The sequence below is a fragment of the Dreissena polymorpha genome, chromosome 3 (assembly GCF_020536995.1).
Source record: "Dreissena polymorpha isolate Duluth1 chromosome 3, UMN_Dpol_1.0, whole genome shotgun sequence".
Classification (NCBI taxonomy): Eukaryota; Metazoa; Mollusca; class Bivalvia; order Myida; family Dreissenidae; genus Dreissena; species Dreissena polymorpha.
Window position 1 is genome coordinate 44,303,312 of NC_068357.1, and position 23,530 is coordinate 44,326,841.

The 23,530-nt window shown below is 40.9% G+C and overlaps 1 protein-coding gene across 1 annotated transcript in view; it reads right to left on the reverse strand.

The window, feature by feature from the left end:
• Positions 1-852: 852 nt before the first annotated feature.
• The window catches only part of LOC127872179 (uncharacterized), a gene marked incomplete at both ends in the record, with an annotated part of 43,740 nt that continues 21,062 nt past the window's right edge, over positions 853-23,530 (reverse strand). Inside the window, 9 exons of the mRNA XM_052415511.1 lie at positions 853-938; positions 4,503-4,801; positions 5,247-5,371; positions 5,535-5,778; positions 5,934-6,130; positions 6,646-6,863; positions 10,924-11,156; positions 11,312-11,508; positions 12,025-12,267. Of these exons, the coding sequence (XP_052271471.1) occupies positions 853-938; positions 4,503-4,801; positions 5,247-5,371; positions 5,535-5,778; positions 5,934-6,130; positions 6,646-6,863; positions 10,924-11,156; positions 11,312-11,508; positions 12,025-12,267 (1,842 nt within the window). The remainder of the gene's footprint in view (positions 939-4,502; positions 4,802-5,246; positions 5,372-5,534; positions 5,779-5,933; positions 6,131-6,645; positions 6,864-10,923; positions 11,157-11,311; positions 11,509-12,024; positions 12,268-23,530) is intronic.

Below are 23,530 nucleotides of genomic sequence, written 5' to 3' on the forward strand. Positions count from 1 at the left end.
ATGGGGAAGTTGGACAAGCTACTGGCAAGGAGACCAACATCTGCCATGAGCCGGCAATGCTTCAATTGCAACGAGGTCGGACATTTTATGCGGGAATGTCCGAAGTTGCGTAGTGTCACACGCGATGAGCAGGGGAATACCCTAAGCTCAAAGAAAGGCGAAAAGGTAAAGTTTGCGTATTTTAACGGCAGGGGGTCAATGTAAGTGGCCCTAACATGACCTCAATGGAAAAGGGCCAATCCGTAGTTATATGCCAGGTAAAGTCTGATTAAATGTTTCGTATTAACGTGACCTTGGGTATGGCCTTGTGCTACAGCTTGTTATTTACACAGCGGTGGAGATGACTTTGGTGTCTGATAGGGTGTTCGCAAAAATACCAGGTGATATACCGGTATTAGAACAGGTGTCAGTTATGACCGCTGGTAGGGATTTGTTTATGAAATGCGCATTTATTGGCCCCGTTAAGGTTTAGATTTGGGGCCAGACATTCACTGAGAAAGTGTATGTTGCGCCAAAAGAAGAAAGCATGCTGTTGGGACTGGACTTCATTAGGAAGCATGGAATAAAGATTCCATTGTCCACGATAAGCATCAGGGACACAGTAGTGTCAATAAGCGAGGAAGTGGCGAGTGATAGCCTTAAAGTGACTAATATAAAGGTTGTGAAGTCTATGTCAGTTCCACCGAACTCTGTAGCATTGGAACCCTGTTCTGATGAGACTAAGGTTCATACCTTTGTTGTTGAGGGGGAAGGAGTGAACCTCATAGTGCCTTTGTCGGTACATGCAGGTGAGGGAGAGTTGAGGCTCGCTATGCTGAACCGAGTTGTAGGCAGAGGCTAGGCTTGTAAAACTGGTGCCACAGGAGTTTTCTCCTCATCGGATTGTGGAGGGGCTGGAGAAAGGTACTGAGGCAGAATTGCCAGAGCATCTTCATGACCTCATGGTTAGGTCAAGAGTAAACCTGACCATAGGGGAAAAACTGGAGCTTAGTTCTTTGCAGAATGAGTTCAAGATGTGTTTGTAAGGAGTGAGTTTGATTTGGGAAAGTTCACGGCCGTTGAACACTGCATTGATACCAGATTTGCAAAACCGGTTAGGCAAAAAATGCGGAGAACTCCAGTAGCGTTCGTGCACGAGGAGGTTAAAAAGAAAATGTTGGATGCCGGTGTCATTAATCCCTCTAGTTCAGAGTGTTGCTCGGCACCGGTATTGGTACGTGAACGAGATGGGTCTGTGAGATGATGAGTGGACTATAGGGATTTGAAGGCTGTGACTGTTAAGGATGTGTACCCACTGCCCCTGATTGAAGATCGTATAGATATACTTGCGGGGCAGGAGTGGTTTTCTATGCTCGACGCCAAAACGGCGTATTGGCATATTACGATTTAGGAGTCCGATACGAAAAAAAACAGCGTTCACTACCATATACGGGCTCTTTGAATTCGTTCGAATGGCTTTCGGGTTGTGAAATGCCTTTCCGAAACATGTGCCAGGGTGGTTAACTTGGTGTTGCAGGGTTTGACGACAAACAGTGTTCTCGCATTTTTGGATGACATCCTGGCAATGAACAAAACATTTGCCGAGCACATGAAAACTCTTAGAGATGTCTTCCTTCGGTTTAGGCAATATTAACTAAAGCTAAAGTCGAAATAATGCGAATTGTTCCGACACGAAGTGGAGTTTTTGGAGAGTATCGTGGGTCCAGATGGATTTGGATTGTCACCTAATGACACGAGGTGTCGGTGATTGATTAGCCTGTTCCTCTGAGTTGCAAGGATCTAGAAAGGTTCCTGGGGTTAGTGAATTTTCATAGGATGTCCATTGAGAACTACTCAGGAAGGTCTAGACCGTTGTATGAGATAGTGACGGAATTCGGGTGGGGTGAAGATCAGCAAGCGGCTTTCCTGAATCTCAAGAAGGCATTGGTAGAGGCCCCAGCGTTAGGAATGCCGAATCGAACCGATCCGTTTGTGCTGAACACCGATGCGTCTGACAAGGCTATTGATGGAGTGTTGACTCAAATTGAGGAAGGCAACCCAATGGTTATATGTTACGGGTCATTTGCCATCACAAAAGAACAAGTGAGGTATTGTACCACTCCTAAGGAACCTTTGGCCGTGATCCGATTCACACGACGGCAGTTCCGCCATTACCTCCTGGGTCGGCGATTTCTGGTACGCACTGACCATTGTAGTCTAACGTGGCTTCTAAATTTTAAGGATCCACAAGGACAAATACCCAAGTGAATTAAGAAACTGAGTCAGTACGACATGCAAATTGTACACAGGCCAAGGCAATAAGCTCTGTCGCGACTGGGTGTTGATGTAGATAATCATTATGAGCATGTAATGCGTTTAGTGGATCTACCTTGTGGGGGGTGTTCAAAGTGTAAGCGGGCAGAGGAAAGGTGGAGTAGGTTCATAGAGGATGTAAATAATGTCGGCCCACTGGCACAAAAAGTGAACCAAGGGTTCAAGAAGTGACCCTGAGCGGGTCCGCAGCCTTTTAGAACACGCCCAAGGTCGTAGGGAAAGAAGAGTTTGGAATTGCAGGCACAGGAGGTGGATTTGGTTATTCCACGGTACCGAGCCGCCTGATGGTGAACTTTTTACTGCCAACGTTGTCTCGAACTTCTACCGGTTAAACCGACAATGTTTCAAATTGGCCAATGACCTGCTCTAGAGGTCAAACCCCAGGGACGGCGGTCTTCAGTTGTTGATTCCCAGTGGAATGAAACAGGAGTTCATGGCTTTAAATCATGACATACCGATGGCAGGGCATCATGGCGAGTCGAGGACGATAAAGCTCGTACAGGAGAGGTATTTCTTGCACAGAATGTCTCGTAACATTGTAAGATATGTGTCAGAGTGTAGTCGGTTTGCTGTAAGCAAGAAGCCAGTACGCAAGCCTAGGGGAGAGATGGTATTATTTTACTCAATTGTACCCATTGAGAATGTCCATATAGACTTTTTATGACCTCTGCTGGTGACACCGAGGAGAAATCGATGCGTTATGATGGTTGTGGATCAGTTTACGAAGTGGGTGTAATGTATTCCACTCCAATGTATAACCCGTCCAGACAGCCGAAGTGACATTAAATACCATGGTTAATCAGGTGTTTTGCCGGCTGTGTAATCCCATGGAATTAATGACTGATCGGGGGTCGAATCTTTACATTGAGCTGTTTTCCGAGGTGTGTAAACTGTTGCATATCCATAAGACTCGTACTACTGCATATCGTCTGAGTACTAAATGGTCAAGTGAAAAGGTACAACCGCACACTTATGGATGCTGTTCGGTGCTATGTCGAAACTAGGCAGAACACCTGGGATATTGAGCTCCCGCAGATCGCAGCAGCTATGCGGTCGTCAGTGTACAGGGTTCTCTACCAATTGCATGATTCTCGGTCGGGAGTTGTATATCTCCGCAGAGGTAGTGTACCCAAGCTCTCCTTCGCAAGTGTTGCCTGTAACTGATTATGTGCGGGAGTAGGAGAGGTCTCAGCCCATTTAACAGCTCGAAGTGCCTGGACACAGTTCAGGCCCACATGAAGAGAGAGCATGATGTGCGGTTAAATCAGGTAGCATATGGATGGGGAAGTGGTTTACATTTTAAATGTGACCGGAAAAAAGGGAAAGAAAAAAAATTGCTACCTGCTTTCCTGTATCAGGTACGGCTGAAAGGGAAGAAACTTAACGTGAACCATGACCGGATGAAGAAATGTAGAATGAAAGATTTTCCGACACGGATTAGTAAGGAGCAAGAAAGTTGCAGAAACGGATCTGAGGAGTCAAGTCTTCCTATATATTGCGTCTGTAAGGGGGTGGATGACGGATCATTCATGATTGCGTGTGGCTGGTGTGAGGAATGGTTTCATGGGAGATGCGTCGGGTTGACCGAGGAAGGTGAGTAAATTAATTTATATAAATGCCCAAAATGCATGTCGGGCTAACAAGAAGTAGTAATTGGCGCACAAGCAGAGTGAGGAAAGTGACTTGGTTTTGCTCTTTCGCAGGATGGCTGGTGTGGGTTATCGCGTTGATGGCCGGGATATCTTTACAGAGGTAGAAGAGGCCAACGCGAAGAATGTGGGTGTCTGTTAAAGATTTGGTGGTAGAGCTAGGGACAATGCGGCCATTAGATCATAGTCGCGTCCAGGCTGCGGTAGAGGACCAGGTTAGGCTTGCACGTAGGAAGGGTAGGCATAGCTTTGTGGCGGCGGTGAGGAAGAAAGGTCCTCAAATCTTCAGTGAAGAGTTCATCGCGAGGGTTTTGAGTGCGCCAAAGAAGAAGAGAACTCCTGGAGGGTCACTCTCTGCTAGGTCGAGGCGGGGGCTTGTGGTGCCCGGGGCAGCCAAAGTGCCGGCTCTGGTACCAGGCATGGAGGAGTTTCCGCTCTTTTCGGTCAAGGTAGAGATCAAAGTGGAGGACAACTCGGCTTAAGAGGCCATCGTCATCTCTGATTCAGAGGTGGAGGCCGAAGCTCCGGTCGAGGTTTAACAAGAGCAGGCGGAGGGTGATGTTCGGCTCTCCTCCGAGGATGAGGACTCCGGTGGAATGTTGGACAGCGCGGAAGGCAAGGAGGTGATGATGACGTGAGAGTTGGCTCCAACCGGAGAGGACGCGAGACTCAGTCTCTCAGAGATGGAGATGGATATTCCGGGTGGAGGAGGCCCTGGTCCGTCTTCAGTTGTAGAGGAGACTGGGGAGAGGTATTGTAGTGGAGGGGCGCTCAAGTTTGGGCCGGTTCTAACATAAGAGTAGGCCCAAGTGAAGAGATAGGCCAAGACGTAGGGAGGTCTAGAGCCAGAGAGAGGGCAAAGTTGGTTGGGGATAGACCGTTTGTCATGAGCGGGTAGTATTCCAACGCCAGCATATGGAGACTGTCTTCCAAAGTCGGGCCTGAGATAAGCCGAATCTGGATGGTGACCGATTGTTGGGGGTTATGTTTAACATCAAGAACCTGGGTTTCAAATCAATTGATGAGGCTATGATTTACCTCCATCGGGTGCTACTAGCCATTCCAGTCGAATCCTGCCTGTACGAACGGGACAGGGAGAAGATTGAGAGGATATGTCGGAGGTTCCTCTGGAATATTCCAGCCGAGTTTCACATTTTGCGGGTAAACTCGCGCGCTCTCCTATTTCATTGGAGAGTGTTAGCCGCCATGCTGTGCCTTGGAGATGAAAACCAGGGGTTCAGCTGGCGGGGAGTAGTTCCCGTGAAAGATTTAGGACGTGTTCACCTGAGTCGAGGGTGGAGTCTGAGCTGAGGCTCAGAGTGAGGGCCATAGTCCCAGATTCTGGGAAGGTCCAGTCGGAGGATGAGGAGGATGTGTTGGAGGAGGAGTTGGTCCGAGAGTGGGATGCTCTAGAAATGTAGTGTCATCTGCATTTGATAGCAACTTCTACTTGGACCGAAGTAGTCGAGTGCTCCATGTTCATTCACTGGAGAGGCTAGTAGGGTATGCTGTAGGGCCTGCTCCTGAAGTTCCGGCGCAGGTGGTTGGAGAATTGCCGTTTTTTTTGCGAACCTGCAAATTACCCAGAGGTATACCCTCGTGCGCCTGGTTTCGGGTCGGCTGTCGGGCGACATCCGAAGAAACCTCGAGCCAGTGTTGAATGAGCAGTGAGGTTAGTGGAAGTGGAGTTGAGAAAGTAGGCTTTGGGGTAATGGGTCTGGACTGGACCACACCTAAGCAGAACTGGCCCTTGCAAGAGCGGATGTTTGTGGGGCTGCTGGAGCTGGCTTGTCTTAGACGGCCAGTGATTCTGAATCTCCGGGGGCGGGACAGATAAGTGCCCTCTCCCTTCAGATGATGCGATAAAAATACAAGCCCCACGCAGCGAGTGCATCTGTAATGCTTTGGTGGTAACCTGGAGCAGGTGCCTGGGTGGTCAGCGGCTTTCCCCCGGTGTTATTTTAGCATTACGGGATCGATTGCCCAGTTTGACGAGGTGCAAAGGGCAGCTGCGTGAAGGATCCCTCTGAATCGTCTGTTGGTGGAGACAGACTCGGCCTTCTTACGAGTTCAGCGAGCTGGGCATAACACTCCAGCCTATGTTGGAGAAGTTGCCCGTCGTTGAACGGATCCGACAGGCGACCCTTGACGAGATTCTCCAGACCTCTCTTGAAAATGGTAGGTTACTCTATAACATGTTAGGGTCTGTCGTGCGGATGGGTGTGGGTGAGTGTTGTTAAGCCAACATGACCTTAGTGGTGTAAGGTAAGGGTGTACATTTTGTTGGGGTCCCTATAATGTGGACAACTGTCAAATGTTTAGTTTCGTGGATGGAGTGGGTGCTCGGACTGGTGGGAGGAGGATGTGATCCGAGATTGAGAGTGGCCTAGGAAGGCAGCGCCATCCGCATTTGGTTGTCACAATTAAAGTAGTCGGTCATGCGGATCCAGTGGGCTTGTATACCAGCTGGGGGGAAATATAGTGATGTATGGCTTAGTGTGGTCTTGACCAGATTTCTGGTGGGTTATGTGGAATGAAGGGAGATGGGCTGGGTGGTGTAAGTATAAGGTGTAAACTTTGGGACGGGCAGCTCATAGCGGGAGGGAATGGATAATTTTTAGAATCTCCTTGGGCCTTAAATACCTTACATTTTGGTTAAGCATTACACAATATGAGGTTTAGCCTGGGGATCGCTTAAGTTTAAGCTAGGGATTGCAAGGCTGAATTGGTCTAGGAATGGGGGCTTGTTAGAACGGGGAGGAGTTTGGTCGAGACCGGGTTGACTAGCCCGTTCTGACCCAGAATGCAGTCCGGTGGCTGTCGGGAAGAAGTCTTCAGTTCCGGTCCTAGTTTTCCCTGAGTAAGACGTCTCGACGATCTCCTTGGAAAGCTGTGACAATCCTGGGTGATTACCATTGCAAGTGACCTGATTCAGCGACGAAGTGTAACTACAAACCCTATGGTATTACCCATAGTACAATACTAAATAGTGTATAATGCGGATTCTCCTATGCCTATGCGCGGGACGGCAAAGAGCTTTAAAGGTATTTGCTAGTTATTATATAATGTGTAAAATTCAAATCTGATTAAATAATAAGAAATTACAAAATACAAAAGTTAAGTTGAATAAAACTATTCGTCAAAATCATACGAATTATTGAATCGATAGTTTTTAGGAAAAATGTTTACAATAATGTTTGCACCATAACAATAATTCTATGTTCGTGAGAAAATGCATTGGCAGAATTTAGCTGTGGGAGTTATCTCTCTTTTCCTGTAAGTACCCTGCCAACACGTGAATACATTTGGTTCATTCTAATGCACAATAACGGTAAAAGAAAACGCGTTCTTCTGAAACGTCGTTAGGGGAATTCTGTACACATTTAAAAGAATCATCTCATGTGTGACATTAATAAGTCTCGTACTGGCAAAACGTACGTAAAGTGTTGTCCCTGATTAGCCATTGCAGTCCACACAGGCTAATAAGGGACGACTGTCTCCGCTTTTATTAAATATTCGTTAAGAGGAGGTCTCTTCTTCGCGAAAAGCACATTTAGGCGTAAAGTGTGGTCCCTGATTAGCCTGTTCGGTAGGCTAATCATAAACGATACTTTACGCATGTAAATGTACATTCAGCCCCGTTTCCTCAGAGCGCGGCTAAAATTCTAGTTGTATTTGGAATTTTATTGCAATCTATTTAGTTATGCACATTTACATATTGAATACAGTAATAACGAAGAAACTTCAGAAATATTATCAGGAGAGAATTTTTTACACATAAGATAGCTATGTTGCAATACATGATACGTTCTCCATTATAATTAAATTGTTATAATACAATAAAAAAAAACTCGACATGAAACTGTTCTTTACGCAAGTGTCAATATTTGAGCCTCGTTCTGGGTAAACGTGGCTTAATGCATGTGCGTACAATGTTGTTTCTGATTAGCCGGTGCAGTAAGCACATGCTTATCAGGGACCTGAAGTCTCGCTTTTATGGAATCTTGTGTGTAAAGGAAAACTCTTAACGAAACTCCATGGCAGACGTAACGAGGCTCCAGTTATTACATATCAGCCTATAATTAAAAGAACTAACCAACTAGCTTTGTATTCAGGAGTAATGTGCTCGTACTTACTGCACGCGTTCTTTTCAATCCTTTGGTTCAAGACTAAAAGATTTATTTGATATCGGTTTTCATGTTACAATTATGTACAAACGAACGGTCTTCAAACACGGAATCAAGATACCGCCGCAATTATCAACAAACAACGAAAAGTATCGCAAACCATGATGTCATGTCACAGATATTCAATTGAACAACAGTTATGAATCATACTGGTCGCATTATAAATGTCTCTCGAATAACAAGCCAAGGCTCAAACTTGTTTAGATGTGACGTCGAAATAAGGAAAAGTTTTGCTCTGCCATGAAATTATCATGCATATTAATTTTACGTATTGCATTATGCTCTTTTTGTCATGTATTTTTGACATGAGTGCATAATTATAAGGTGAAAAAACTCTACGTTATGGAACTTCTTATTGATTTTTCTGAGTATCAATACAAAATAATCTAAATGTGTTTTTTACAGAGTGGTTTCAATTATTATTAACATGGCATTTGTCGACTGCATATGCTAATCTTGGACGACACTTTACGCGCATGCATTTGAGCCAAATTTTCCAAGAACATTGCTTAATGGTTTAAAGGGGCATTTTTACATTTTGATCACTTGACAATTTTTTTTTTAAGTTTCAAATTTGCAAATGTTTGTTGTAGTTATGGTATTTGTGGTATTTGTGAGAAAAAAGTAATACTGAACATTTACCATGCTCTAAAATATCCATTTTAGGCATCTTTTGGCGATTTAAAACCTGAAAATTATAAAGCATTTCAACGCGAAGCGATTGAATAATTGAGAGAGTTATTTTGTTTTAGTTAGATTTTGTTATACTACGAGGATTGCTTATATAAAGTATATAATACAGCATTCAGTGCATGAGCACGGAAGGCCTAGTGGTCGAAGCGATAGACGTTTACTTCAGGGGCCAATGGTTCGAGCCGAGTTGAAGGTTACTTTTTTTTCTTTCTTTAATTTTATTCTTGTTTTTTTTACTGGATCTTTTTATATCAAATGTTTATATTTATCAATATAAAGCATTTAATGACAAACTTCAATACATGTCAAAATCTGTGCAAAGGTCCCTTTAACAAAGTTATTAAGAATACCCCACTCCTACTACTTGGACACTGACAATGTATGTGTATATATACACATGTAGTCAATAATGTTTTGGATTGTGTCACGGTAAATTAATAGCACTTAATACGGCATTATGTAGAAAATGTATTTAATTAAAAAGTAGCATTAACTCAAATTACTTTGACTGACCACATGTTAATACAATACTCGAGATTTGGTAACACACCTGTGGTATGGATTTCTGGACACCCATTTTCTGATGAAGTACTAGCTGTTTAAACTAATAAAAGAAATAAAAGCGTTATAAAAGCAGTCCGAACAGGCTAATCAGGGACGACCCTTTCCTTTTTTTCTTTTTTTTTTCGTTTAAAGAAAGTCTCTTCTTAGCAAAAACCTAGTTAAGGCGGAAAGTGTCCTTCCTAATTAGCAAAGGCTAATTTGGGACGACACTTTACGCATAAACATAAATCCAATTTTCGGGCGACTCAACTTTGTTCAAGGCCTCTTAATTTTGACCTTAATATAGTAAACGATAAAACGATTATATTAAAGACAGTATTAGACGATATGACGCATGTGTGATGTGTATGAAAAAGAAAGTATTTTGGTAACAAACGAAATATACAATTTTGTTCAAATATTGTAGTCCCTGAAAAAGAAAATAAAGAAAATGTCTTCAAACGAACACAAAAAGAACGCATTTGTGGTAGTTCGAAGATCTGTCAGATAAAATGAGTGTATATTTAATTGTGTTATCCTCCCCTCATGTAGCTAACATACCATGCATGCTCATGTTGGATATATTGTATTATCGTTTTTACTCGTCGTAAACATGCATCGCCCATAAATATAAATATTGACCAGTTTCGTATCCAGGCGAAATATATCAGGACAGATTGAAACCTGTTCTGTGTCAATAAATATTGACGTTATGTTCATTAATTTTAAATTTGTAACTACACGAGAATTCCTATTTGTGTGTATCGAGCGATAGCGAAACGGACGAAAATACCATGATGATAATAATAATCAAAATAATAATAATAATAATAATCAAAGTTTCGTGTTCTAGTAATTAGTAAATATTAATGTAATTGCTTTGATCATTTTAGTCATCGAAATATGAGCTATACGTCTGTAATCATAAATGCTCACATGATTCAAGAAGAACTATATGCATTACCTACTTGCACATAAGCTTCTTGCCATGACATAAGCCGTGTTGTGGGAAAACAGGGCTTAGTGGGTGTGCGTAAAGTGTCGACCCAGATTAGCCTGTGCAGTCTGATTTCCGCTTAAACAGTATTTGTTTCGCTAAATGAAGTCTCTCCATTGGAAAAATCAAGTTTATGCGGAAAGTGCCATCCCAGATTAGCCAGTGCGGTCTTTACATGCTAATATGTGATGACACTTTACACATAAACATTAAGCTCGTTTTTTCCAGAACGCGGCTCATAATTATGGGGATGTTGAGGACATAACATCTAGACAGATAAGGACTGTAAACTTGTCTGAGTTCAATGACCATAACCAGTCTCAATACAACTTTGACAAGATTTGATTTGGTCCGAGAGTGGGATGCTCTAGAAATGTAGTGTCATCTGCATTTGATAGCAACTTCTACTTGGACCGAAGTAGTCGAGTGCTCCATGTTCATTCACTGGAGAGGCTAGTAGGGTATGCTGTAGGGCCTGCTCCTGAAGTTCCGGCGCAGGTGGTTGGAGAATTGCCGTTTTTTTTGCGATCCTGCAAATTACCCAGAGGTATACCCTCGTGCGCCTGGTTTCGGGTCGGCTGTCGGGCGACATCCGAAGAAACCTCGAGCCAGTGTTGAATGAGCAGTGAGGTTAGTGGAAGTGGAGTTGAGAAAGGAGGCTTTGGGGTAATGGGTCTGGACTGGACCACACCTAAGCAGGACTTGCCCTTGCAAGAGCGGATGTTTGTGGGGCTGCTGGAGCTGGCTTGTCGTAGACGGCCAGTGATTCTGAATCTCCGGGGGCGGGACAGATAAGTGCCCTCTCCCTTCAGATGATGCGATAAAAATACAAGCCCCACGCAGCGAGTGCATCTGTAATGCTTTGGTGGTAACCTGGAGCAGGTGCCTGGGTGGTCAGCGGCTTTCCCCCGGTGTTATTTTAGCATTACGGGATCGATTGCCCAGTTTGACGAGGTGCAAAGGGCAGCTGCGTGAAGGATCCCTCTGAATCGTCTGTTGGTGGAGACAGACTCGGCCTTCTTACGAGTTCAGCGAGCTGGGCATAACACTCCAGCCTATGTTGGAGAAGTTGCCCGTCGTTGAACGGATCCGACAGGCGACCCTTGACGAGATTCTCCAGACCTCTCTTGAAAATGGTAGGTTACTCTATAACCTGTTAGGGTCTGTCGTGCGGATGGGTGTGGGTGAGTGTTGTTAAGCCAAAATGACCTTAGTGGTGTAAGGTATTTGTGTACATTTTGTTGGGGTCCCTATAATGTGGACAACTGTCAAATGTTTAGTTTCGTGGATGGAGTGGGTGCTCGGACTGGTGGGAGGAGGATGTGATCCGAGATTGAGAGTGGCCTAGGAATGCAGCGCCATCCGCATTTGGTTGTCACAATTAAAGTAGTCGGTCATGCGGATCCAGTGGGCTTGTATACCAGCTGGGGGGGAAATATAGTGATGTATGGCTTAGTGTGGTCTTGACCAGATTTCTGGTGGGTTATGTGGAATGAAGGGAGATGGGCTGGGTGGTGTAAGTATAAGGTGTAAACTTGGGGACGGGCAGCTCATAGCGGGAGGGAATGGATAATTTTTAGAATCTCCTTGGGCCTTAAATACCTTACATTTTGGTTAAGCATTACACAATATGAGGTTTAGCCTGGGGATCGCTTAAGTTTAAGCTAGGGATTGCAAGGCTGAATTGGTCTAGGAATGGGGGCTTGTTAGAACGGGGAGGAGTTTGGTCGAGACCGGGTTGACTAGCCCGTTCTGACCCAGAATGCAGTCCGGTGGCTGTCGGGAAGAAGTCTTCAGTTCCGGTCCTAGTTTTCCCTGAGTAAGACGTCTCGACGATCTCCTTGGAAAGCTGTGACAATCCTGGGTGATTACCATTGCAAGAGACCTGATTCAGCGACGAAGTGTAACTACAAACCCTATGGTATTACCCATAGTACAATACTAAATAGTGTATAATGCGGATTCTCCTATGCCTATGCGCGGGACGGCAAAGAGCTTTAAAGGTATTTGCTAGTTATTATATAATGTGTAAAATTCAAATCTGATTAAATAATAAGAAATTACAAAATACAAAAGTTAAGTTGAATAAAACTATTCGTCAAAATCATACGAATTATTGAATCGATAGTTTTTAGGAAAAATGTTTACAATAATGTTTGCACCATAACAATAATTCTATGTTCGTGAGAAAATGCATTGGCAGAATTTAGCTGTGGGAGTTATCTCTCTTTTCCTGTAAGTACCCTGCCAACACGTGAATACATTTGGTTCATTCTGATGCACAATAACGGTAAAAGAAAGAGCGTTCTTCTGAAACGTCGTTAGGGGAATTCTGTACACATTTAAAAGAATCATCTCATGTGTGACATTAATAAGTCTCGTACTGGCAAAACGTACGTAAAGTGTTGTCCCTGATTAGCCATTGCAGTCCACACAGGCTAATAAGGGACGACTGTCTCCGCTTTTTTTAAATATTCGTTAAAAGGAGGTCTCTTCTTCGCGAAAAGCACATTTAGGCGTAAAGTGTGGTCCCTGATTAGCCTGTACGGTAGGCTAATCATAAACGATACTTTACGCATGTAAATGTACATTCAGCCCCGTTTCCTCAGAGCGCGGCTAAAATGCTAGTTGTATTTGGAATTTTATTGCAATCTATTTAGTTATGCACGTTTACATATTAAATACAGTAATAACGAAGAAACTTCAGAAATATAATCAGGAGATAATTTTTTACACATAAGATAGCTATGTTGCAATACATGATACGTTCTCCATTATCATTAAATTGTTATAATACAATTAAAAAACTCGACATGAAACTGTTCTTTACGCAAGTGTCAATATTTGAGCCTCGTTCTGGGTAAACGTGGCTTAATGCATGTGCGTAAAATGTTGTTCCTGATTAGCCGGTGCAGTAAGCACATGCTTATCAGGGACCTGATGTCTCGCTTTTATGGAATCTTGTGTGTAAAGGAAAACTTTTAACGAAACTCCATGGCAGACGTAACGAGGCTCCAGTAATTACATATCAGCCTATAATTAAAAGAACTAACCAACTAGCTTTGTATTCAGGAGTAATGTGCTCGTACTTACTGCACGCGTTCGTATCAATCCTTTGGTTCAAGACTAAAAGATTTATTTGATATCGGTTTTCATGTTACAATTATGTACAAACGAACGGTCTTCAAACACGGAATCTAGATACCGCCGCAATTATCAACAAACAACGAAAAGTATCGCAAACCCTGATGTCATGTCACAGATATTCAATTGAACAACAGTTATGAATCATACTGGTCGCATTATAAATGTCTCTCGAATAACAAGCCAAGGCTCAAACTTGTTTAGATGTGACGTCGAAATAAGGAAAACGTTTTGCTCTGCCATGAAATTATCATGCATATTAATTTTATGTATTGCATTATGCTCTTTTTGTCATGTATTTTTGACATGAGTGCATAACTATAAGGTGAAAAAACTCTACGGTATGGAACTTTTTATTGATTTTTCTGAGTATCAATACAAAATAATCTAAATGTGTTTTTTACAGAGTGTTTTCCAATATAATTAACATGGCAGTTGTCGACTGCATGCGCTAATCTTGGACGACACTTTACGCGCATGTATTGAGCCCAATTTTCCAAGAACATTGCTCAATGGTTAAAAGGGGCATTTTCACATGTTGGTAACTTGACAATTTTTAAATTTTTGTTGTAGTTATGGTATTTGTGGTATTTGTGAGAAAAAAGTAATACTGAACATTTACCATGCTCTAAAATATCCATTTTAGGCATCTTTTGGCGATTTAAAACCTGAAAATTATAAAGCATTTCAACGCGAAGCGATTGAATAATTAAGAGAGTTCTTTTGTTTTAGTTAGATTTTGTGAAACTACGAGGATTGCTTATATAAAGTATATAATAAAGCATTCAGTGTATGAGCACGGAAGGCCTAGTGGTCGAAGCGATAGACGTTTACTCCAGGGGTCAATGGTTCGAGCCGAGTTGAAGGTTACTTTTTTTTCTTTAATTTTATTCTTGTTTTTTACTGGATCTTTTTAGATCAAATGTTTATATTTATCAATATAAAGCATTTAATGACAAACTTCAATACATGTCAAAATCTGTGCAAAGGTCCCTTTAACAAAGTTATTAAGAATACCCCACTCCTACTACTTGGACACTGACAATTTATGTGTATATATCTACACATATAGTCAATAATGTTTTGGGTTGTGTCACGGTAAATTAATAGCACTTAATACAGCATTATGTAGAAAATGTATTTAATTAAAAAGTAGCATAAACTCAAATTACTTTGACTGACCACATTTTAATACCATACTCGAGATGCGGTAACACACCTGTGGTATGGATTCCTGGACAACCATTTTCTGATGAAGTATTAGCTGTTTAAACTAATAAAAGAAATAAAAGCGTTATAAAAGCAGTCCGAACAGGCAAATCAGGGACGACCCTTTCCTTTTTTTCTTTTTTTTTTCGTTTAAAGAAAGTCTCTTCTTAGCAAAAACCTAGTTAAGGCGAAATGTGTCCTTCCTTATTAGCAAAGGCTAATCTGGGACGACACTTTACGCATAAACATAAATCCAATTTTCGGGCGACTCAACTTTGTTCAAGGCCTCTTAATTTTGACCTTAATATAGCAAACGATAAAACGATGATATTAAAGACAGTATTAGACGATATGACGCATGTGTGATGTGTATGAAAAAGAAAGTATTTTGGTAACAAACGAAATATACAATTTTGTTCAAATATTGTAGTCCCTGAAAAAGAAAATAAAGAAAATGTCTTCAAAAGAACACAAAAAGAACGCATTCGTGTTAGTTCGAAGATCTGTCAGATAAAATGAGTGTATATTTAATTGTGTTATCCTCCCCTCATGTAGCTTACATACCATGCATGCTCATGTTGGATATATTTTATTATCGTTTTTACTCGTCGTAAACATGCATCGCCCATAAATATAAATATTGACCAGTTTCGTATCCAGGCGAAATATATCAGGAAAGAGTGAAACCTGTTCTGTGTCAATAAATAGTGACGTTATGTTAATTTATTTTAAATCTATAACTACACGAGAATTCCTATTTGTGTGTATCAAGCGATAGCGAAACGGACGAAAATAACATGATGATAATAATAATCAAAATAATAATAATAATAATAATAATAATAAAAGTTTCGTGTTCTAGTAAATATAAATGTAATTGCTTTGGTCATTTTAGTTTTCGAAATATGAGCTATACGTCTGTAATCATAAATGCTCACAGGATTCAAGAAGAACTATATGCATAACCTACTTGCACATAAGCTTCTTGTCATGACATAAGCCGTGTTGTGGGAAAACAGGGCTTAGTGGGTGTGCGTTAAGTGTCGACCCAGATTAGCCTGTGCAGTCTGATTTCCGCTTTAACAGTATTTGTTTCGCTAAATGAAGTCTCTCCATTGGAAAAATCAAGTTTATGCGGAAAGTGTCATCCCAGATTAGCCTGTGCGGTCTTTACATGCTAATATGTGACGACACTTTACACATAAACATTAAGCGACTCATATGTGGATGTGGAGGACATAACATCCAGACAGATAAGGACTGTAAACTTGTCTGAGTTCAATGACCATAACCAGTCTTAATACAACTTGGACAAGATTTGATAGTACAGGTTGCACATTAAACGAAACTCGTATCTGAGAAAACCCGCTATGTTACAGTCCTAACTAAACGCCGGAAAGCTTATCAGTACGAATATTCGTGTTACTACCGTATTTTTTTTAAGAAAAGAGTCATATTGCCTTTACATTGCACGACAAAACCTTCAGATTATTTAACATGAAAATGATTAAATCCAGGGTCAACGTCTTTATACTGTTAATTCTAAGCATTGAAAGTTTAATCCAGTCATTTATTTGAGCCGATAGTAAGTATCTAGATGCATAACAACGCATTCTACTGCATTTGCCTAAGATGTCTATAAAAGCCTTAGGCGCGTTAAATGTGACGATCAACATGGAATATAATTCAATCAAAAACGTTCTTTGTGTATGTATCAATATTTTCAGCAGAAAAAAATACATTAAATTGCAATGCAGACGGTGAAAATTGAGTAAAAATGGATGTAAATGCAACACCCAACATTAATATGAAAATTACATTATACTCAAAAAGAAGATAATGTAATGTTAGTGCTCAAACGAAATCTTTATATTAGTAGCCCATTACGCAAGTTCACCACAAGTTCAATTCAATTGCTAAAGCCTATACTGGTAATTACAATAACTAAATTTGTATCGAGGAGTAATGTTCTTGTACTTATTGCACACTGACTTATCAAAACTTTTTCCAAAGACTAAAGATTTATTTGATATCGGCTTTCATGTAGCAATTATGAACGAAGGAACGTTCTTCAAAAACGAAATTCAGATACCACGTTAATTATACACAAACAATGGTAGGGACTTCAAAACTGTTATCGTGTCATGTTTTTCACAGATCTTCAAATTGATATCAGAATATGAATCATACTTGAGGTATGAAGAATGTCTATCGTGTGCCAAGGTCAAACATCAACGTGTTAGGTCGGGAAGTCAGGAAGAAGGTCATATCCATGAATGCATTCTTTAAATAAAACTAAAATATGGTCCTCAGTTGTGTGTGTCATTCAGAACGTGAGGCAGTTCGCACAGGCTTATCAGAGACGAAACTTTAGGCTTTAATTGCATTTTTCGTTTACGTGAAATCTCTTCATAGTGAAAATCCAGTTTAGGCGTAAGGGGACATCCCTTATTAGTCTGTGCGGACTGAACAGGCTAATCTGGGACGATACTTTACGCACATGTATTATAGGGGTCCTTCAACAGATTTTGACATGTATTGAAGCTTGTCATTAAATGCTTTATTTTGATAAATTTTAACATTTGAACTAAAAATCTCAGTAAAAAATACAAGAATACAATTTAAAAAAAGGAAAAAGTAACCCTTAACAGGGCTCGAAACACTGACCCCTGGAGTCCTGGAGTAAAAAGTCTAACGCCTAGACCACTCGATCATCAATGCTCATGCTTAGAGCGGATGTATTTTTACCTATATAAGCAATCCTCGTAGTATCCCAAAATAAAACGACAACAACAGAACTTTCCAAATTATTCAATCGTTTCGCGTCGCACGACGCTTTATAATTTTCATGTTTTCAAATCATCAAAAGATGCATATAAAAGATATTAAAGAGCATGGTAAATGGTCAGTATTACTATTTCCTCAAAATTATCATAACTAAAACAAAAATTTGCGAATCTTAAACAACTTTTTTTAATTTTGTCAATTTACCAAAACGTGAAATCTGTTGGACGCCCCTTTAATTCCGGTTTTCTCAATGCGAGGCTCAAATGTGACATTACCTAAGGAACTTATCATACATGATGATTGTTATCCTTCAAAACTTCAATGCCAGAAATCGACCTAGACTATATGACGGCACATGCATGCACCGATAAGCCTTTATGAAAAGCAATATTGCATAAAAAAATCACATACAACAAACATGTCATGGAAAACAGTTATTAGCAGACAGGACGTTACCATAAAATCCATCGCGTTTGGGTTTGAAGTTTACAGTCCATGTTGTCTTTATGTTTTCATTATTCTGTTTCATTAGCTATTTAATTCACCTACCGAACGGGACACAGTAACTATGTTTGCTAAACCATAGCACAAACACAACAAGTACAAATTAATAAGTGCATCATTATAAAAAACATATCGTTCTCAATAAACCATATTCAGATGCATATAATGCATAGCAGTGTCACATCCATTTGGATGTCAAATGTCACAACGACCGTATCGACTTGGTAATTTCTGTAAAAAGGAAGTTTTTTATAACAACTTCATCGTTTTGCTGTGTTGCATTACACATATTTGACTTTGTCAACAGACACAATTGCTTAAGACGGTAAAATAATTTAAGTTTTTTTTCCTGATATATATCTTTTTACAAATCTGTTGACATAATATCAGCGTAATGATTTGTTTGCATTGAACAGTTATAGATGAACACGTGGCTCATTTTCGTGTTTGGAAGTTTGATCTTTTAAAGAAAACCATTCAGTGTAAATTGAGAAGTAAATACTAATCTTTTCAATCGGCATTGATAGTAATGGCAAGTGCAAACTAATTATCGAAATGTAAACGCCCTGTAAAAATGACATTTTTAGAAAATGAAGCAAAATGCTTTGAGGCACTGTGATTCTCTACAACACCGACTGGATTAGCTCTCCTGAGAACACAGTCATCATAGTAGAGCGTATATGGAATGTGCTCTGTAAAAATGGGTTTAATACGGAATCCGGATAGGGCCAAGTTGAGTGTCGCGTGTCGACCTTCGAGGTCGACACACGACATTCAAGCGACATTCTCTCGACGCTCGATACGACGCGCGACAATCATGCGACAATCAATATTTGAGTGTCGCATATCGCGCTGGGTTTTAGAAAAAAAATATCGCAGAAAATCTTGACTGTCGACTGAATTGTCGCGCGTCGTATCGAGCGTCGAGAGAATGTCGCTTGAATGTCGATTGAATGTCGTGTGCCGACCATCGAGCGCGACACTCGACATTCTCTCGACATTCTCTCGACGCACGATACGACGCGCGACATTCAATATGATATATCGCGAAAATGTCGCCTGTCGACCTACAAATCGCTAGGTCGACACACGACATTCACTCGACGCACGACATTCTCTCGACGCACGATATGACACTCGCGCGATATATCGAGCAAATATCGCGCAAGTGTCGTATGTCGACGGGTGTGGGAGTAATTTTTTCATCTGCAAGCAAGGTGTAATAGTAACTTTTTCAGCTTAAGTAAAAATAGCGGCATCTGGAAGCAGCAATAACAGCAGCAGCAGCAACAACAGTAGCAGCAGTAGTAGCACAGCAGCAGCAGTAGCAGCAGTAGAAGCAGCTGCAGCAGTAGTAGCAGTAGCAGCAGTAGCAGCAGTAGCAGCAGTAGCAGTAGTAACAGTATTAGTAGTTGTTGTAGTAGTAGTAGCAGCTGCAGTAGAAGCAGAAGAAGCAGCATCAGTAGCAGCAGCAGCAGCAGCAGTAGCAGCAACAGCAGTAGCAGCAGTAACAGCAGTAGTAGCAGTAGCAGCAGTAGCAGGAGTAACAGCAGTAGCAGCAGTAGAAGGAGAAGCAGCAGTAGCAGTAGTAGCAGAAGTAGCTGCAGTAGTAATAGTAGTAGTAGCAGTAGTAGTAGTAGCAGTAGTAGTAGTAGTAGTAGTAGTAGTAGTAGTAGTAGTAGTAGTAGTAGTAGTAGTAGTAGTAGTAGTAGTAGTAGTAGTAGAAGTAGTAGTAGTAGGAGTAGTAGTAGTAGAAGTAGTTGTTGTAGTTGTAGTAGTAGTAGTACTAGTAGTAGTAGTAGAAGTAGTAGTAGTAGCAGCGGTAGTGGTAGTGAGACTGGTAGTAGCGGTAGTGGTAGTGAGACTGGTGGTAGTGGTAGTAGTAGTTGTAGTAGTAACAGAATCAGGAGAAGTAATAGTAGCAGTAGCAGTGTAGTAGCAGAACCAGCACCACCAGCAGTAGCAGCAGTAGTTGTTGTTGTAGTAGTAGTATTAGCTGCAGTAGAAGCAGCAGCATTAGCAGTAGCAGCAGTAGTGGCAGAAGCAGCAGCAGCAGAAGCAGTATTATTATTGTTATTATTATTATTATTAGTAGTAGTAGTAGTAGCAGTAGTAGTAGTAGAAGTAGTAGAAGTAGTAGCAGCAGCAGCAGCAGTAGCAGCAGCAGTAGCAGCAGTAGTAGTAGCAGTAGCAGCACAGCAGGAGTAACAGCAGTAGCAGCAGTAGCAGGAGTAGCAGTAGTAGCAGTAGTAGCAGAAGTAGCAGCAGTAGTAGTAGTAGTAGCAGTAGTAGTAGTAGAGGTAGTAGAAGTAGTAGTGGTAGTAGTAGTAGTAGTGGTAGTAGTAGAAGTAGTAGTAGTAGTAGAAGTAGTAGTAGTAATAGCAGCACCAGTAGCAGCAGTAGCAACAGCAGCAGCAGTAGCAGCAGCAGCAGCAGAAGCAGCAGTAGCAGCAGCAGTAGCAGCTGTAGCAGCACTAACCACAGAAGCAGCAGTAACAGCAGTAGCAGGAGTAGCAGCAGTAGCAGTAGTAGCAGTAGTAGCAGCAGTAGCAGCAGTACCAGCAGTACCAACAGTAGCAGCAGTAGCAGCAGTAGCAGCAGTAGCAGCAGTAGCAGCAGTAGCAGCAGTAGCTTCAGTAGCTGCAATAGCAGTAGTAGCAGTAGTAGCAGTAGTAGCAGCAGTAGTAGTAGTAGTAGTAGTAGCAGTAGTAGAAGTAGAAGAAGTAGTAGTAGTAGAAGTAGTAGTAGAAGCAGTAGCAGCAGTAGAAGCAGAAGCAGCAGTAGAAGCAGTAGCCGCAGAAGTAGCAGTAGCAGCAGTAACAGCAGTAACAGCAGTAGCAGGAGTAGCAGCAGTAGCAGTAGTAGCATTAGTAGAAGCTGTAGCAGGAGTAGCTGCAGTAGCAGTTGTAGCAGTAGTAGTAGTAGTAGCAACAGTAGTAGTAGTAGTAGTAGTAGCAGTAGTAGTAGTAGTAGTAGCAGCAGCAGTAGCAGCAGTAGCAAATAACTGCATAAACATTGCATGCTATGCATTTTCCAGATTTTTCATCAAGAGTCAATAACATGAACTGGAATTGTTATCTCTTTTAGGTATTATCTGCCTATGGCAATGTTGAGTGCGAGCTGCACATCATAATTATGATATTGGTTCTTATTCCATGAACAATGAAATCAAAGCACAATGCTCTATAATCTGTAGATTATGTAACTTTTTCAATTGTTTATCAGTCTATTAACAACCATTTATTGTAATAGCCTTACATATAGATGATACAAGTGTTGTTTATTCATAGATAAATAATTGATGGAACTTGGAAATAATTTGATCTGAAATTTTTTTGAAAATTGGGAACCTTGATTCTGAATTTTGTCAAACATAGTTCATGTTTTGCATTCATTATGTTATGGATTTTGTTGTTCTTCTGGTTTAAAATATATAAATAAATCACATGAAGAAAAGAGAAATTATTTGTTAAAATTTTATTTATTATTATATAATTATATAACACAGCAAAACATAACTGCAAGAATGTTGAGTGGACACATTATTAAATTAAAAGTATCGTTCAACCCAGTACAATAAAATATGCACCATTTAAAATGGACATATCATAAATTATTACATGTAACTGTGTCATGAATCAAAAGTAAAGAGCATTTAGACGGCTATAATCTAATTAATGCATGCGCCTAAATTGTTTTACCAGATTGCATGTTCAGACCACACTAATCAGGGAGACACTTTCCGCTTTTGTCGTATTTTTCTATGAGCGAAAATCCAGTTATGGCAGAAAGTATCGCACCTGATAAGCCTGTGCGGACTACACAGCCTAATCTCGGACAACACTATGTACATGCATTAAAACTTCTTTTTACAGAGCGAGCCTCAAGTATTTATTAAATGATTAATTAAGTCTTCTAACATGATTTTTTAAAGAAACACTCAGAAATCTCTCAGTAAAACATGATTTACTTGATAGCAGGCGCAGGAAAATTAGTTGAACTTGAGGTAAAATTATTCAGGAAATGTACATGAAGTTCCAAGCTTAACTAAACAGCACTGTCATTTCAAGCAATATATCGAATAAATGTCTGGTTACTCGATAATGTGCACGAAAATCGTCGATATTTTCTGGTATTCTCATGTAATTTGGTACTGTATGATGTACTTGTTTTGAGAGAGTATACTCAAAATAGTTAGTATACTGTATTCTTAAATAACCCATCCAAACTAAAGCGCATTCCATCACTTACCCTACCAAACATGCGTATTACAACTTCCGTTTCCAGACTAAAGTGAGCGATCGAAGTCGACCCTAGTTTACAGTATGGATGGTATAGTTTTACGGCAAACGAAGTTTAACTCCTTGTCTCTATTATAGATAATAGCATATACAAAATACAAAAAATAACAAAAATATGGGCTTCCATCCTGAGCTAAGAACCAGAAGAAAACATGTGTTTATTGCATGAAATTTCAGCCGAATAAACATCTTAATGTGACTTGAACACTAACACGTGGGTGTAAAATAGCGTGAACCCAAACGACCATACTTGCAACAATCACGCACCAATGACTGAATTTTGACTACTACTCTAGTAGTGCTATTATTATTGCTGCAGCTACTACTACTACAACAACTACTTCTACTGCCAATGCTGGTGGTGCTGGTGCTGCTACTGCAATGCTACTGCTACTATTACTTCTACTACTTCTACTACTACAAATACTACTACCACTACTACCAGTCCCACTACCACTACCACTACTACCAGTCTCACTACCACTACCGCTACTACCATCACTACTACAACTACTACTGTTACTACTACTACTACTACTACTACTACTACTACTACTACTACTACTACTACTACTACTACTACTACTACTACTGCTACTGCTACTACTAGTACTGCTGCTACTACTTCTACTACTTCTGCTACTTCTGCTACTACTGCTACTACTGCTTCTACTGCTACTGCTGCTACTGCTGTTACTCCTGCTACAGCTGCATCTCCTACTACTGCTGATACTGCTGCCGCTGCTACTGCTGCTGCTGCTGCTACTGCTGCTGCTACTGCTGCTGCTACTGCTGCTACTGATGCTGCTGTTACTGCTTCTACTGCAGCTACTACTACTACAACAACTACTAATACTGCTACTGCTGCTGCTACTGCCGCTACTGCTGCTCCTGCTACTGCTACTGCTGCTAATGCAGCTACTGCAGCTTCTACTATTACTACTTCGACTACAACAACTACTACTGCTACTGTTGGTGGTGCTGCAACTGCTACTATTACTACTCCTGATTCTGCTACTACTACAACTACTATTACCACTACCACCAGTCCCACTACCACTACCACTACTACCAGTCTCACTACCACTACCGCTACTACTACTATTACTACTACTACTACTACTACTACTACAACTACTACAACTACTACTACTACTACTACTACTACTACTACTACTACTACTACTACTACTACTACTACTA